The 17702-nt window shown below is 41.6% G+C and overlaps 1 protein-coding gene across 2 annotated transcripts in view; it reads left to right on the top strand.

Annotated features, from left to right (window-relative positions):
- mtus2a (microtubule associated tumor suppressor candidate 2a) overlaps window positions 1–17702 on the top strand; it is a 52959-nt gene that overhangs the window by 21769 nt on the left and 13488 nt on the right. For both annotated transcript variants that reach the window (XM_061703286.1, XM_061703285.1), the window contains exons 4-8: window positions 1550–1789; window positions 11088–11252; window positions 12348–12446; window positions 15794–15963; window positions 16045–16170. In XM_061703286.1, coding sequence (XP_061559270.1) covers window positions 1550–1789; window positions 11088–11252; window positions 12348–12446; window positions 15794–15963; window positions 16045–16170 — 800 coding nt within the window. The remainder of the gene's footprint in view (window positions 1–1549; window positions 1790–11087; window positions 11253–12347; window positions 12447–15793; window positions 15964–16044; window positions 16171–17702) is intronic.

Below are 17702 nucleotides of genomic sequence, written 5' to 3'. Positions count from 1 at the left end.
ATTCAATGCATTAGAGGGCCTAAACTAATAGAAGTTTCTGTAACTCTCTAAGATGCGACAAGATGGCGACTAAAAGGGGAGAAGCAAAGTTAAGCCAGGGTTGTTAGTACTGATATTACGAGATGTGCCGAGTTTTCGAGGCGTGTGTCGAGTAATGGAGGGGGCGTTTCCGCAAATCGCGTATCAAGGCTTGATTCGTTTAGGGACGGGCCCGAAAGTGATGACGTCCGAAGTCTCTCTGCCCGGCTGTACCGCATGACCGATTCGTGAAGCGCTTCAGGGTTTGCCACGAGGTTTGACAGCAATCTAAACCCTTCATGCAGGGTCTGTTCAAAATGTGTGTGTTTTATATAGAGTTGCGGTCAGCTCAGTTTGGATAAAGACTGTGTAGTTTGTATAGGCTCATAGAGTTTAGAGTGTTGGCAGCAGTTTGGACATAGCTTGGACAGTAGAGATAGTGAGCGATTCAGTCACTCCTCGAAATCCTTGGAGAGAGGCTGCTGCCCGCTAACCCGGCACCCTGGTCGAATAGCCCACCGGTTGATGCACTCGACTCTCAACCTGGGGTATGGTGGTCGCCTGAGTTTGAACCCCAAGCAGGACCGCACCGCATAAGGAAATATCATTGAGGCTTATCAATTATCTTGGTTTATCAAAAACAGCATTTTCCATCATTTCTTATTTTATTCATGGGGAAAGTATTTATTGTGTTCACAGAAAGCAAGGTAAAATAAAACCTCATTGGAAGAGGAGAAATTACCGTACCCAATTTAAAAATCTTGCTCTTGAATTAATCACTTAACACAAAAATGATGATAAACTGTTATTTCTAAATAAGCCCTTTCAAAATCCTCTGCCCTCTTAAGCCCATGCCATGTTCCCAAAGTGACAGAAAAACATTATACAACCTGCCATACCAGTGATGATGAACATTTTAAGCAAACAGAATACGTTCAATAATATATTTTACACTTTATGTTGGGAGATTTCTTGGTCAAACATTGTTTTGTAATACAGAGTCATTCACAAGAGCCAAAAAGCAACGCAGCACATACTGTATGTGGTAAAGATACAGCTGCCTCTGATTATGCACGTGTGCAATGAAGCATCAAGAAATGAACCATTACTCGAACCAATGGCTGAAGTGTTACAATGCTTCATGACGCTTCATCTCGCCATCACTAGTTGTTAGGAGAAGTTATCGAAAATCTTTTGTTGCTTGTGTATGTTTCTGGTCTGCAGATTGGCTCAAGCCTCTGAAAGCCTTTTATTTTTAAGGCTAATGTGAGATGAGTTTGAAATGACTTAAAGTGTTTCTGGTTTGAGGTATATTTATTTATTTGTTTAAACTATTAATACAGAAAAATATAAACACTTTTAGAGGGCCATCAATTAGTTTTTTTGGGTATTCGCGGTAAGACTCGGTCCCCATGAACCTGCAAATTATTGGGGTTTACTGCATGATGGTTGGGCTACCTTCTGAAGTTTCATCTCTGCTTTTATTAAGCAAACTGATATTTTGTTTTGATTTTTGTGTGTGTTATTCTAGCTGATGATGAGGTTTTCATTCATCATGCTCCTGAGGCTCCAGCATTAGCACAGGCACAGGCCGTGACGTCCAGGTCCCTGCTTCCCAAAGCTAGCCAGTCAGGCCTTCGTGCCCCTGGCTTCAGCACCAACCGTTTCCCCGTGGGCCGCCTGGCAGCGTTTGGCTTCGTCAGGAGTTCTAGCGTGTCCTCTGCACACTCTGCCGACAGCACGCAGAGTGACCTGAGCAGGATCGCTCACCGTAAGTCTCAACATTTCATACCTACACTATAGATTTCTGGATTTGTTCTCGATAAACAGCACTGACCAAGTTGTGCCATGAATGGTGAGATAGCATCTGTGTATAAAAGAATGTCGTAATGTCAAGACAGGGGTGTGCACTTTCACACTCCACCCGCTTTGTTGTGTTAGAAGTGCCGTGTGAAACCACATGCAGTTGCAGCAAAATACCACATCACAGGTTCAGTGCTAAAGGAACATTTAAAAACAATGCAGCGCCAGTTTTATCACTACACGAGAGTGTCATGATCATCACTATCTTGTTTTCATTAGCCCTTTTATGCATCATTTGCATAAACACTCCCCATCCACATTATGTCGTTTTTACATCTTAAAGGGTTAGCTGCTTTCGTCTTAACATCTTATAACACAGCTTCATGAGTGCTTATCCTATTGGGAATTCGACCCAACTTTTGCGCCATTGATTTTCTCTAACTGTCCAAAATGAATGAGTTAAAACCGAGCTGGAACATGATACTCACCAAACAGTGCGTTTTATAATGACATTTTTGTTTTAAATGATTTGAAGATATATATTTTTATAGACCAATTATTCTGCTGGAGTCAGTCATCATTAGCAGAGATAACTACCTACTCATGTTGTAGGGTGCTGCATGAAATGTGCAGAACCAGAACTTGAAGCGTACGCTGGTCCGGTTAGTTGGCTGAATTCAGAATAACTGCATGTGTTTTTAATGTGACCTACATAGCTTTCTCTTCCTCTCCCAGTTACAGCTGACGTAAGCGCCTCAGCTCTCGCGTATGTCACCGTTCCCTGTTACGTAATCCCTCTTCTCCCTTGTTTCATCTGAGCACTTGTTTCATCGCTCCTGTCGCCCTTCCATTGGTTGATCTTGAGTGCAAGCTGTGTACCAATGTGGGGGAGGCCCCTTCTTAACAACCATAAGGAAAAGAGTGGGAAGAATGTAGCATCTCAGGTACCAGAAGAGAAAAAGGCATATTCATATTCTTATCAATATTCTATGAATTGGACTGTCAAACAAGTACAGTCACACAAAAATCACATTCTGAAAATGTGTGTATGTGTGTTTGTGGATATATATATTATATACAGAGTGCGACATGGTGGAAACTGGTTAGGACATCCGCCTCACAGTTCTGAGGACCGGGGTTCAAATCCCGTCCCCGCCTGTGTGGAGTTTGAATGTTCTCCCCCGTGCTTGTGTGGGTTTTCTCCGGGTACTCCGGTTTCCTCCCACATCCCAAAAACATGCGTGGTAGGTTGATTGACGACTCTAAATTGCCCGTAGGTGTGAATGTGAGTGTGAATGGTTGTTTGTTTATATGTGCCCTGCGATTGGCTAGCAACCAGTTCAGGGTGTACCCCGCCTCTTGCCTGAAGATAGCTGCGATAGGCTCCAGCGCACCCGCGACCCTTGTGAGGATGAGCGGAACGGAAGATGAATAAATGAATGAAAATATATATATATAGAGAGAGAGAGAGAGAGAGTGTTCTTTTTGGTGTTTTTGTGCAATACTAATACAGAATTGATTATTAGTTAATAACTTCTTAAACATTACACAACACTTGTTCATTCCAGCAATATCTATAAAACGCAATTAGGTGACAGTATCTGTATCTGCAAATACCTTTGACTTCCCTTGCCATTTCATGTTTCTCAGACATCTTCAACAGGCGAAAAGTTTTACTTTTTATTTTAGTGGTTCATGTCTCTTTTGTTTTGTGTGACAGGAATGTAAAAATTCACTTAAAACACAGCCTGTACAGTTAATAAAACATATTTAATGAAGGTGAGAGTTGGAGTCAACCCCAGAATTAATTATTCACTTTGCATTATTTCCTTTAAATTTGAACAACTTGGAAGTCAACTTAAGTCATTGAACAGTTCAGCTTCGGAGGTGAGACAGTATCAAACATTTCTTGAGCTATTTTTCCTGCTTGTTCCATGCAAAACAGAATCAATTAACCATCTGCTCATATCATAAAAAACAAACACTGCCTTTTTATTTTGAGGCGCAATCAGGAGACATAGGAGCAACATCTAGATATTGAAGCTTTGTCCTCATTGGAATTTTAGATATTGCCCCTTATGCCTATAAATAGTTGCATTGTAGAAGCCACATGTAGCCCAAGGTACTATGGGAAATAACGAGCTTCAGAGTGACTGAGCGAGATGGTAACATGACGATTAGAAGGAGAACATTGTACTAGTAATCATGGTTTCTAACTACCAGGGGAATCTTTCGACAATGTTTACGTGTGTGCTGGGATGAGTGTTTGCAATACCGGATTTTCCTTTTTCACGCAGGGATCTTTTCCCCTCATGGCACACTCCAAAATACGATCAAAGAGCAGTCAGATTGACATGGGTTTTCACACATCCTTCTAGCGTTTGGCAGGGGAGTGGTACCGACCCAGAACCTCATTCTGAAACAAAGAGAATAGACACCGGCCTCAATTGCTTATTCGCACCATTGATCCACAGGAAAACGGGCTCCATTTGGGCACCGGATGATCCAGAAAGGAGCAATCATTAAGGAATAGAGAGATATGGAGGCAAGGGTTACCAAGCCTCAGTAAAGTGGGTTAGAGGAAGATCCTCTGAGTTTAAGCTCCCCACATCACAGCTCATCACAGCTGCACAACCTGCTGTGATCAATGAGCAGTGTCTCTGGGATGTTTGGCATTAAATTCATCCAAACTTTTTCACATTTCATCTGCATATTTTATTTCTACCACCACCTGTTGGCCATTTTGAAGGTAAAGTTTATGAATGTGCAGATGAGAAAAACGTCGGTACAATGTATTGTAGATCAAAGACGCCGATATGTTCTCATGGCTCAGTCGATTGACAACAATCACATTCATCATTCATTGTTGTTTTGGCCAGTCAGACTCGATCATTGAAGCTGACACAAAATCGCTTTGTTGGACATGCTGAACACTCTGCTTTGGGCCCCTCGGGGGCCACAAACAGCAGCGTTGAACATGCATTATAGATCACTGGAAAGCAATCGAATGCAGTTCGCCGACTGCATGTTTGCATTTAAAACGGTATGCAAGTATTAAATTCTATCACATGTGGGAGTGTATGTTACCATGAAACATTGATTAGCCATTAACGCAATCCTGTCGTCACCCGAGTGCTGACATCCCCAAGGTGTTTCAGTGTGCATGAGCGAGAGTGATGCATCCATGCATACACTGTTAATTCCACTGTGATTGACAGGTTCGGTTTACATAGCTGGTGGGGGGCTGCAGAGGAAGGCCCATTTGCATGATGGAAATTCAATAGTCAAAACAAATACAGCATTATTGCTGCACTCAATCTTTTATTTCGGTGATACTGTAATAACAGTGAAATAGCTCTGGATGCTGAGGCAAGTCACAGGAAGAGAAGAAAGTGTGTGAAAGGGAAACGAGAGCTGTGTGGAGAGGCTGGCACTGGGAGGAGAGTGGATGTTGCACCCCAGATGCCACGGCTCCAAGCTCAGATCTGGTGTGTGACTCATGCTAGCTCACTGTGACCAGATGGTTTCTGTGGCGCATGTGTGCATATAGTTGATACACACATACTTGTGTGCAGATACACACTGAGATGGCCAATTAGATATGGATGCCACTTGGCAGCAAAAGGGAGAAAAACTATCACGGCAGCCGTGACGGCGTTGATGCCTGCACCTCACACTTTCTTTCAACCATCTTCATGTTTGTCACTCATCGCAGCATTCAATTTTACACCTAAGGAACAGTACAGATTTCTGATTGGTGTTTAAATCAGGGGTCACCAACATAGTGCCCTTGGGCTCCAGGTAGCCCTTAAGGAGTACCCCACGGGCCTATTCTAAATAAAATAGCTCACCACTGATGAGACATTGTGAGTTCCCAGGAATTTTGTAGAAACACATTTTAAGACTTGTCATTGTACTGGTATGTGTGCAAATGTTTAGCCACTTGTACAACCCCAATTTTAATGAAGTTGGGACATTGTGTTAAACATAAATAAAAACAGAATACAATGATTTGCAAATCATGTTCAACCTATATTTAATTGAATACAATACAAAGACAAGATATTTAATGTTCAAACTGATAAACTTTATTGTTTTTAGCAAATAATCATTAACTTAGAATTTTATGGCTGCAACACGTTCCAAAGAAGCTGGGACAGGATCATGTTTACCACTGTGTTACATCACCTTTTCTTTTAACAACATTCAATAAATGTTTGGGAACTGAGGACACTAATTGTTGAAGCTTTGGAGGTGGAATTCTTTCCCATTCTTGCTTGATGTACAGCTTGTCGTATTTTACGCTTCATAATGCGCCACACATTTTTAATGGGAGACAGGTCTGGACTGCAGGCAGGCCAGTCTAGTACCCGCACTCTTTTACTACGAAGCCACGCTATTGTAACACATGCAGAATGTGGTTTGGCATCGTCTTGCTGAAATAAGCAGGGGCGTCCGTGAAAAAGACGTTGCTTGGATGGCAGCATATGTTTCTCCAAAACCGGTATGTACCTTTCAGCATCAACGGTGCCTTCACTGATGTGTAAGTTACCCATGCGATTGCCAGTAACACAGCCCCATACAATCACAGATGCTGGCTTTTGAACTTTGGGTCCATAACAGTCCGGATGGTTCTTTTCCTCTTTGGTCCGTAGGACACGACGTCCACAATTTCCAAAAACAATTTGAAATGTGGACTCTTCGGACCACAGAACACTTTTCCACTTTGCATCAGTCCATCTTAGATGAGCTCGGGCCCAGAGAAGCCAGCGGCTTTTCTGGGTGTTGTTGATAAATGGCTTTTGCTTTGCATAGTAGAGTTTCAAGTTGCACTTACGGATGTAGTGCCGAACTGTAGTTACTGATATTGGTTTTCTGAAGTGTTTCTTAGCCCATGTGGTCATAACCTTTACACATTGATGTTGGTTTTTGATGCAGTGCCACCTGAGGGATTGAAGGTCACGGGCATTCGATGTTGGTTTTGGGCCTTGCCGCTTTCATGCAGTGATTTCTCCAGATTATCAGAACCTTTTGATGATATTATGGACCGTAGGTGATGATATCCCTAAATTCTTTGAAATTGTACGTTGAGGAACATTGTCCTTAAACTGTTCGACTATTTTCTCACGCACTTGTTCACTAAGAGGTGAACCTCACCCCATCTTTGCTTATGAATGACTGATCAATTCAGGGAAGCTCCTTTTATACCCAATCATGGCACCCACCTGTTCCCAATTAGCCTGTTCACCTGTGGGATGTTCCAAACAGGTGTTTGATGAGCATTCCTCAACTTTTTTTTGCCACCTGTCCCAGCTTTTTTGGAACGTGTTGCAGCCATAAAATTCTAAGTTAAGGATTATTTGCTAAACACAATAAAGTTTATCAGTTTGAACATTAAATATTTCGTCTTTCTAGTGTATTCAATTTAATATAGGTTGAACATGATTTGCAAATCATTGTATTCTGTGTTTATTTATGTTTAACACAACGTACCAACTTCATTGGAATTGGGGTTGTAATATGAGCTCAGAGTTTCATTATTGTGCTATTTTCATGACAACTCAGTGATTGTGATGAGGACACCAAAGGCACTTTAATGATATTGACCCACATGCTTTCTTGAGTGCCTCTTCATCAGGCCCGCATCTCAATATAACGCCAGAAACGAGGCAAATTTAAGAATATGTACTGTACAGTCACTTCTGATGTGATAGAATTTTTCCAAAGTATATTTTATTTAACCAAAACAGATGCACCTCTCAGTGTGATGCACTTGTGCACCACTGTAAAGCATCGGACCCAGTTCACCACTGCTTAACACTGAAAAATGATGGTCTTCTTTTGTCGTCATGTGTCAGAGTCAGAAAATGTGAGTAATTTATATGATGTATTCAAATTTTACTCACAGCGTTTCTGTGGCAATGTTGAGGAGGTGTGATCTCGGAGCAAGCAGCCTCACACTCGTCTTATCTGGAAGCATATAGTTTATTTTGTTTTTCGGACTGAACTTAAATCTCCTGACATCACACATTTAATCGTTCCCGCAGACTTCTACTCAGGTCCATCGCTGCAGGGCTATTATTTTGTGCTTTATGTATGCAGCTTTAACCTTGGCCTCCCCCAAATACACACACACACACGCACATGCGCACACACATTTACTGCCGCTGACATGCAGTACTTTGCATTCATAAGCGTTTCCTGCAGATATATTGTGAAGATATACCCAGTTATTAAGTTTTCAGACTTGTAAATTGCCTCTACATTAACTGACGTTTCTCCAACAAAATACATTACAGTAACATTTCGAATCTGCTCAGCATCAATCACATTGTGGCTTAATAGTAAGTTGCTAGTACAGTATTTGATAAATACACGAAAGGTTATTGACGAGGAATGTGGAGGACTGCCACATATTTCATTAAGACTGATTTGAGCAACTGAAAACTTCCAACAAATAACAGGACGCACTGACTATTAGGCGAAACAAATCACAGGCTCTGATGAATTCTATCTCCCAGTTTAATTACAGAACGTGTCACGCGTGAAGTGCAGTGCAGAATGAAGCTGACGTCTGTCTGAGAAACCCCACTGTGTTCCACAGGCAGCGGTGAGGTTAAGCCACAAAATAAGGTGGATTTAAAGAATTACTCACTTTAAACTTCCAGTTCTGTTTCCTGGTTCAGGTAAATGCACATGCCTTAGTGTGATCCCTTTTTCCAGAATTAGGACTGCAAGGACTCGAGATTATGCTGTAAAACTTTGCCAATAAATCTCCAACAGAGCTTCGCTTTGTTTTTCTCCCCTCCATATCTTGTTTTTCATTTTCGTCATAATAACAGACGCTTGCCACTGGCTCCATCCAAGCAGCATCAGCTCATCTATCTTCATATCCCTTTTTCACATTGTTTGCTTTCGCCCTAGCCTAGCTACCGTGTTCCTCCCGATTTATTAGCTTTGTGTGCGCGTATCCATCATCGGCTGCCATTTTGCCAAGCACTGGTGTTCTCGATCAACTTGCCTTTATGTTCACGAAATCTATCAGTTTGGGTGTCTTTATATTACCACTAATCTCCTTTTTTAATCATTCAAATCACGCCTCAATGTTGCATGTGCACAAATGTTGTCACTGTTGCATTCAGCACTGTAAATATCTTTGATCTGTCCTTGCTTGAAGTCCACCTCGATTGCACCAGTCAGAATTAAAATGTGAATGTTACTTCAGCTGGTTTACTGTGCCATTTACCACATTATTATGACAAACTTATTTTATTCACTTTCCAACAGCTTGTGATTACGTTACATTATATTATAAAATTATTACGATTAATATTGTATAAACTTCAAATTCATTTTATTTAATTTTCTACCTAGCCATTTTCAGCGAATTGGTCATACTGTGTGGTGGATCTGTAGTGATCAATGTGACAAGTGGGTGCCATTTTTGTGGAATTTTCCTCCAAAATCCTACTCAACAATAAAATAAGCAAAATAAATTGTTGCGTGGTGATGTTTTCCTTATGCAAATATACAACCTGTTAACAAGTTGTTGTCAAACCAAAGAGGCTCCCTGGATTCTGCACTATATTGCCAAACATATTTGCTCACCTGCCTTGACTCACATATGATATCCCATTTTGAATCCGTATGGTTTAATATGATGTTGGTCGGGACGGCACGGTGGACGACTGGTTAGAGCATCTGCCTCACAGTTCTGAGGACTGGGGTTCAATCCCCGGCCCCGCCTGTGTGGAGTTTGCATCTTCTCCACGTGAAAAAAACATGCATGGTAGGTTAATTGACAACTCTAAATTGCCCGCAGGTGTGAATGTGTGTGCGAATGGTTGTTTGTTTGTATGTGCCCTGCGATTGGCTGGCAACCAGTTCGGGGTGTACCCCGCCTCCTGCCCGATGATAGCTGGGATAGGCTCCAGTACGCCCGCGACCCTAGTGAGGAGAAGCGGATCAGAAAATGGATGGATGGATGGATGATGTTGGTCCCTTTGCAGATATAACAGCTTCAACTCTTTTTGGAAGGCTTTAGAGTGAGTTTATCGGAATTTTTGCCCCTTCTTCCAGGAGCATATTTGTGAGGTCACACACTGATGTTGGACCAGAAGGCCTGGCTCTCTGTCTAGTCGAAATCAACCCAAAGGTGTTGTATTGGATTGAGGGCAGGACTCTGCAGGCCAGTCAAGTTCATCCATATCAAATTCTCTCATCCATGTCTTTATGAACCTTGCTTTGTACACTGGTGTACAGACATGTTGGAACAGGAAGGGGTAATCCCCAAACTGTATGACTGTCTAAAATGTCTTGGTTTGCCAAAGCATTCAGAGTTCTTTTCACTGGAGCTCAATATTTTGGACATTTCCAACTTTGTGGGAGTAGTTTGGAGATGGCCCCTACCTGTTCCAACATGACTGTGCATCAGTGCTCAAATCAAGGTTCACAAGCAGAGACTGAGAGCCAGGCCTTCTCGTCCAACATCAATGTGTAACCTCACAAACCGCTTCTGGAAACATTGTCATAAATTCCCATATGCACACTCATAGACCTTGTGGTAAACCTTCCCAGAAGAGTTTAAGCTGTTATAACTGCAGAGGGGGAACCGATGTCATATTGAACCCTATGGGTTAAAAATGGGATATCACTTAAATTAATATCTGATTCAAGGCAGGTGAGTTAATGATTATTTGCTAAAGACAAAATTTGTTATTCTGTGTTTATTTATGTGTAACACAACGTCCCAACTTCATTGGAATTGGTGTTGTAATATGAGCTCAGAGTTTCATTATTGTGCTAGTTTAAGTTGTTATAACTGCAGAGGAGGGACCGATGTCATATTGAACCCTATGGATTAAAAATGGGATATCACTTAAATTAATATCTGATTCAAGGCAGGTGAGCGAATACTTTTGGCAATATAATGTATGAGCATGTGTGTCTGCTACTTGGCATGGATAGCTAACAATGCAGGCCAAAAGGAGACAAGTTATGGCCTAATCACCACCTCGCGGTTGCTTGTTTATTCCTGTGTGACACACACAAGGACGATGTCGAAGTGCAGGTGTTGTGTCGTTATCGATCGGGTATGGGAGATAAACAGGATATACGCAGTGTGGTAGTGTTTATCTATTTGCAAGATTACACAAACTGGGGCCTCATTGTACCTGCATAAAAAACAAATGAGAAACATCTCCTTCGTCTCTTTCTCATATCACCATTTTGATCCAAGGTCATCCATCTATATGTGTCTGTTCCAGGTCTGAGTGTGAGCGAGGAGCCGCCTCTACACAGGGTGACCGGTGGCTCTCCATCAACAGATCACAAGAGAGGTGCGCCATGTCGCAGCAACAGCCTTCAGCCGCCATCCACCCCAGTACTGCCGCGCCGATACCTGCCCGCTCAACCAAGAAGCTCTCCTGAGGGTCAGTAGAAGTTATTTTTTTAATTGAGTTTTTTCTTCACTTCCTACTCCACTTTTAGGTTCCAGTGTAGCGAGTTACCAAATGAGAATTCTCTGTTGACCACTCACACAGATAGTGTTGTTTCTAGCACCACCTTACACAATTCTGTATTACTGCAACAGTACTCTAACAAAAAGGTGCTGAAAATTGGGATGCTATAAGTGCTGTACTGTACTATACAGCTGGGTAGAAACAAGGCCAGTGTTGTGATAGTGTGAAATCACATCTAACACAACAAACCAACACAGATTTGCAGACATGGAACATCTCTCTGCGGGTTTTAAGTTAGATTTGTTCAGGATCAGATTCTTCTCTTACATAACAATTCTGATTATGGTATTTTTTTTTTTTAAAGAGCCCATCTCCTCTCTGCATAGACTATAGACTTCCCGCTAACTTTATAACGCACCTCTTTATTAAATCCCAAATCCTTCATTGCCCCGCCCCCCCCCGCGCCGCCCATTGCCCCCTACTTTTCCCCATTCCAAAGATCCGAGGTAGCACATTTCACAGACTGTTCTAAACTAAATCCAGCTACGGTTTCTGAACACCCACACATCGCACCAGCTCTCACACCAGATCTAATGTGACACACAACAGAAGACGAGATCGGAAAAGTCATCCTGAGTATCATTCAGAGTTTAGCCTTATTTTCCGTCTCGTCTGGGAAGTTTGTAAGAGTCACGGAGAGCAGACAAGAGCTGGCTCATCCTTCTCAGTGTGCCTGGCTTTGCTTTGACCCAGAATCCTATGAAATATTGAACACTTTTAGTTATAAAGAACATAAGAATGCTTGGAGAATGTAGACACTAATGTGCCAGCATAAAAACCCTCCATTCACTTTCCACCAGTCTTTGTTGTAGGTATACTTTCTTTATTAATGCATCCAATATTTACAATGATAGTTATTTAGTTCACAATGGTCCCGAAACAATCTGTTCTCTCTTTCCTTTTATTTTATGAACTGTCATATTTATTGTATTGTCAAGTATCAAAGTGTCATTGCATAACTTCCTAGTCAAAATAGTGTTGAGTGGCCTACTTGTTGTTTAACAGTTGGCAGGAAGGAGTTCCAGCGGCGTTCCGAGGTAACACGCTCCCTCCCAACCTCCCCGAAGAGGCTGGCAGTTGTTCCACCCAAACCTCAGTCACCAGGTCGGTTTTCCACTTTATAGCTGTCAAAACTACTCCTACATTATAATCAGAAAACAAATTGCTGATGATAAACAGTCCTTAAACAAGATGATGGTGAGAATGTGTTTTAAAAAGGTCACCAGAAGAAGCTGGTGGCTATTCCCTGTTCACTTATTCATCACAGACTATTGCCTGGGATTCACAATGTTTAAACTTCCTTGGCACACCCTGTAGTTTGAACTCTGTGAACCCAATTTGGCAGAAAGGGCCTGCCTGCATTTTATTCTTGCAAAAGTTGCTTGTGTTTACATTTTACTGCAAATTAGCTGACACATTCTTTCCTACTTAATAGTAAGCATTTTCTGTTTCTTACTGGGTTTTAGAGATATTGACAGAACACAGAAGAAGGTGCATGTCGGGACGGTCTGAAGGGGAAAAAAGTAAAATTGTGTTGAAATGAAGCTGAAACTGGCAGAATATGAAACCTAAACTTGCCACACGAGTGGGAATCACTCCCATTATTCCTTGAATTCTTGTCCCTCCAATGGTCTGCCTTTCACACACCATATGGGTAATTTCATATAATTTGATCAATGTCGATAAAGACAAAAACAACCAAACAAAAAAAACATCTAATCTTTCTTTTATTTTTTTAATGCTGTCTTGGTTTTATATGGGTATATGTCTCCCATGGTGAAAGAGCCATGCTAAAAGTCCTATTTTCAAAAAGATATTGATGATTTAGTAAAAATTTAGGCATTCATAGTAAAGGCATTTTTTTTATTGACAGACCAAATGGTGGTGGCCTATTGAAATACACTTGTTTTTACAACCCCAATTCCAATGAAGTTGGGACACTGTGTTCAACAAAAATAAAAACAGAATACAATGATTTGCAAATCATGTTCAACCTATATTTAATTGAATACACTACAAAGACCAGACATTTAATGTTCAAACTGATAAACTATTGATTTGAGCAAATAATCATTAACTTAGAATTTTATGGCTGCAACAGGTTCCAAAAAAGCTGGGACTGGGTCATGTTTACTATTGTGTTACATCACCTTTTAACAACATTCAATAAACGTTTGAGGAACTGAGGACACTAATTGTTGAAGCTTTGTAGGTGGAATTCTTTCTCATTCTTGCTTGATGTACAGTTTCAGCTGTTCAACAGTCGAGGGTCTCTGTTGTCGTATTTTACGCTTCATAATGCGCCATACATTTTCAATGGGAGACAGGTCTGGAATGCAGGCAGGCCAGTCTAGTACCCCCACTCTTTTATTACGAAGCCACGCTGTTGTAACACGTGCAGAATGTGGTTTGGCATTGTCTTGCTGAAATAAGCAGGGGCGTCCATGAAAAAGACGTTGCTTGGATGGCAGCATGTTTCTCCGAAACCTGTATGTACCTTTCAGCATTAATGGTGCCTTCACAGATGTGTAAGTTACCCATGCCGTTGACACTAACACAGCCCCATACCATCACAGCTGATGATCTTTTGAACTTTGCGTCCATAACAGTCCGGATGGTTCTTTTCCTCTTTGGCCCGGAGGACACAACGTCCACAATTTCCAAAAACAATTTCCTCCCACATCCCAAAAGCATGCGTGGTAGGTTAATTAACAACTATAAATTGCCCGTAGGTGTGAATGTGAGTGTGAATGGTTGTTTGTTTGTATGTGCCCTGTGATTGGCTGGCAACCAATTCAGGGTGTACCCTGCCTCCTGCCCGATGATAGCTGGGATAGGCTCCAGTACACCCGCGACCCTAGTGAGGAGAAGCGGCTCAGAAAATGGATGGATGGATGGATAGATGGAATTTGAAATGTGGACTCGTCGGACCACAGAACACTTTTCCACTTTGCATCGGTCCATCTTAGATGAGCTCGAGCCCAGAGAAGCCGGCGGCGTTTCTGGGTGTTGTTGATAAATGGCTTTTGCTTTGCATAGTAGAGTTTCAGGTTGCACTTACGGTTGTAGCGCCGAATTGTATTTACTGACATTGGTTTTCTGAAGTGTTCCTGAGCCCATGTGGTGATATCCTTTACACATTGATGGCATTAAAACTTGGCATTAAAACTTTGAAAAATACTACTATAGAATTACATTTTTTGATGGACAAATGCCAATAATTCAAATACTCTTACCAGTAAAATAAAAAAATAAAAAAAATTTAACCTAACCAAAAGCTAATTCTGTGGGCCATGTCTTTACCTTTATTGATCAAATTATATGAAATTGAGCAATATAAACAAATCAGGTATGCGGTATTCACTACGCTCCATCTGTCAAGTATCATTCAGATGTGTCCCAGTGGAATCTTTTGTGGTTCCTTTGTCTTTTTTACACAATGTGGCATTTTTTTGTCCCCACTTTTGTCTAAACTTAATTGCTCCTTTCCCAAAAAGTCCTTTTACAATGGCTTCAAGTACCCCCCTCCCTTCTTTACCCAGGGCCCTTATCACCCCCACCTCCTGCAAACAGATTTTTCACTCATTATCTGGTACCCTGCTCCCCAACCCCAGCCTCGGGTTGTCATGGAGACCGACCCCCATACGTTAATTGGCTGAATGATGAGATTGAGGGAGTCACACTGTGCTGCAGTGTGTTGGATTGTTAAATTACTATAGGGCAATTTGATTTGTTTCTTTTGGGACTCCTTAATTTTTGTTGTGATAAAATAATTGAAATTTTGTGACAATTGTTTTCCACTGAAAAAAAGCAAAGCAATTTCATTTGGCCAAGAGAGAGCGCTCCACCTGCTAATGTGGTCACCACATGTCAAGGTGACTCACACATGGTGGAAAGAAGGGGTTCAAGCATTCGACTTTTCATCATCTCCAACTTTAAAAATAATTAAATCATTTTAATGTGTATGTTTTTTTTATCAAAAAGTGTAGGAATATACATGGACTTATTGAACTGCAATAGGGTTTTATGAAAAGCTGCATTTCAGCTACTGACTTACAAATGGTCACATTTATCTTGAGATTAGATAGAACCTAAGTGTTTTTCTGTACAAAAGATTATATTAACTCAGTGTCATTTATCAGGTGAACACTGCCATTAGCAGTAGGTCAGGTGCAATTTCTATAGTCGATATTCATCAATTCGATAAAGAATTTATCCTGATTCATTGGAAATATTTATGAGTATATGATGACTGGTGTGCACTGCAATTGGATGGCAACCAATCCAGGGGTCGCCCAAAGTCAGCTGGGATAGACCCCAGCTCACCCGCAAGCCAAGTGAGGATAAGCGGTATAGAAAATGGATGGATGAATGATGATATGGAATATTTAATCATTGGTCTTTATAATTGCCATTCAATTGTCATAGTGTTCCTTCTTCCCTCCCTATAGTCCAGTCAGGCCAGCGACCTGCAGGAGGGCCGCCTTGGGGGTCAGTGCCCCCTGGGTCCCCTCGTCGCGTGCCCCCCTTGAAGCTGCAGCAAGAGAAGGAGGATGCTCAGCAGAGAGAAGACGAAGAAAGGAAAGCAAAGGAGAAGGAGAACGAGGACCAACGTGAGCAGGTGAGATTCAGTGAAAATCAGTATAGGAGCCCGTCCAGTGAGTCAAAAGACATTGACGCTATTATGTTTTTGTCACATAAGCTGGAGAGGCTGCGTGGACGCTGTGAGCAGCAAGAAAAGCAACTGAGAGCTCTTAAAGAAAAACTGAGGAAGACCTCATTGGGTTTAGAAGCCTTCATCGTCACCACTCAGCATTACTGCCTCAAGGTGACAGTGCTATTTGAACTGACACCATTACACTATCCCACTAAGTGTTGTGCCAAGTGTCACTAGTGAAATGACAAATTTCTCCATGGTGATTTTCATCGTCTTGATCAACATAGCCTTTGCGATTACTAAAATGTAGGCTCAAGAGCACATACAGTATTTAACACGCTGAGGTAAGATTCACAGCGTGGCTGCCGAGTGCGATGATTATGATGGGTGAGAGCGCCGGTGACTGCGGGGGAGGTTCTGGGAGAGTTCAGTGTGTCACTGAGCTTCTCTCATGAAGCTTCCTGAGTCCACTGGAATGATTTAACCCGTGAGATGAGCAGACATATTTATGGCTGCTGTCTGAGTGCAGCAATCACTAGCCCCTAGGTGCAAATGAATTTCAAGAATGGCTGGCTCATTAGAGGAAATGTCAGCGCCACCTGCTGTTTGTACAAAGATAGCTGCAGTTTAAAACATCATTAGGGGGAAGAAATTGCAAACTACCTCATGATAAGGACATTTTTTTATGTAGGGCAGCGATATCTATAGCTGATGTTGGAGCATCAGTACTGCACCTTGGGAGATAATATAATATATAGCAAGAGTCAACGGGCAGCCTATGAGTCGCCTGCGAGCCTGTTCTAAAAATATTTCACCAGTGTGATGCTTCTTAATTTTTTTTTGTGTTGCTATTCTTAAAAAAATGTAAATAAAAAATATGCCACTTAACAGCGTGCTGCATTTAGCATTTTTTGTTGCTATTGTTTTTAAATTTGTTGTAAATTTGAAAATGACAATGTCAGGGAAAACAACTGTAGATTTCAAAGTTTGTATTGTAGCATCCGCTCCAGAGCTAAACAGCATAGAACATTCAAGGTGCTTTTGGAGGAGCTGCCAGCTGAAGATGGTGACCTTTTACTACACACTGCAAACCGTTGGCTCAGCTGGGGACAAGTTTTGGTTCGTTTTGGTTTTTTTTCACTTTTGAGAGAAATCATAGAGTTCATACAATCCAAAGGTGAAGACACATTGTTACTGGAGAACACTGAGTGGACACTTCACCTTGCATTTTTAACAGACATTACTGTGAAACTGAACCATTTGAACTGTGAGCTGCAAGGCAAAGGTAAGACTGTTACTGATAAGCGCTCTAAATGCATTTAAAGCTCGGATGAACATTTTCTCTGTGAATTTATAGAGAAAAAAAGTTGCTGCACTTTCCATCTGTGCAGATGGTGCTGCAAACCAATGATGATCCATCTGAGAATTATGACAAAGTTGTAGGAAAGTACTCTCAAGTCATAAACAGACAGGCTAGAGTTTGAGAACAGGTTTTGTGACCTCTGTCAGCTTGAGCCTTGTGTGTCATTCATTTCCAACCCTTTCATAAATGTAGACGCAACATACATTGCTGAGCAACTAAGATCAATGTTCAGCTTGGATATTGGACAGGTGGAGATTGAAACTGTAACATTGCAAAATGATCTGAACCTCAAAGACTGGCGTGCTGCACCAAACCTTTGGCGTCTTATTGAAACAGAAAA

Source organism: Phycodurus eques, chromosome 17 (assembly GCF_024500275.1).
Source record: "Phycodurus eques isolate BA_2022a chromosome 17, UOR_Pequ_1.1, whole genome shotgun sequence".
NCBI classification, from domain to species: Eukaryota; Metazoa; Chordata; class Actinopteri; order Syngnathiformes; family Syngnathidae; genus Phycodurus; species Phycodurus eques.
Note: the sequence above shows the minus strand (reverse complement) of the source record. Positions and strands in the feature narration are given on the sequence as shown.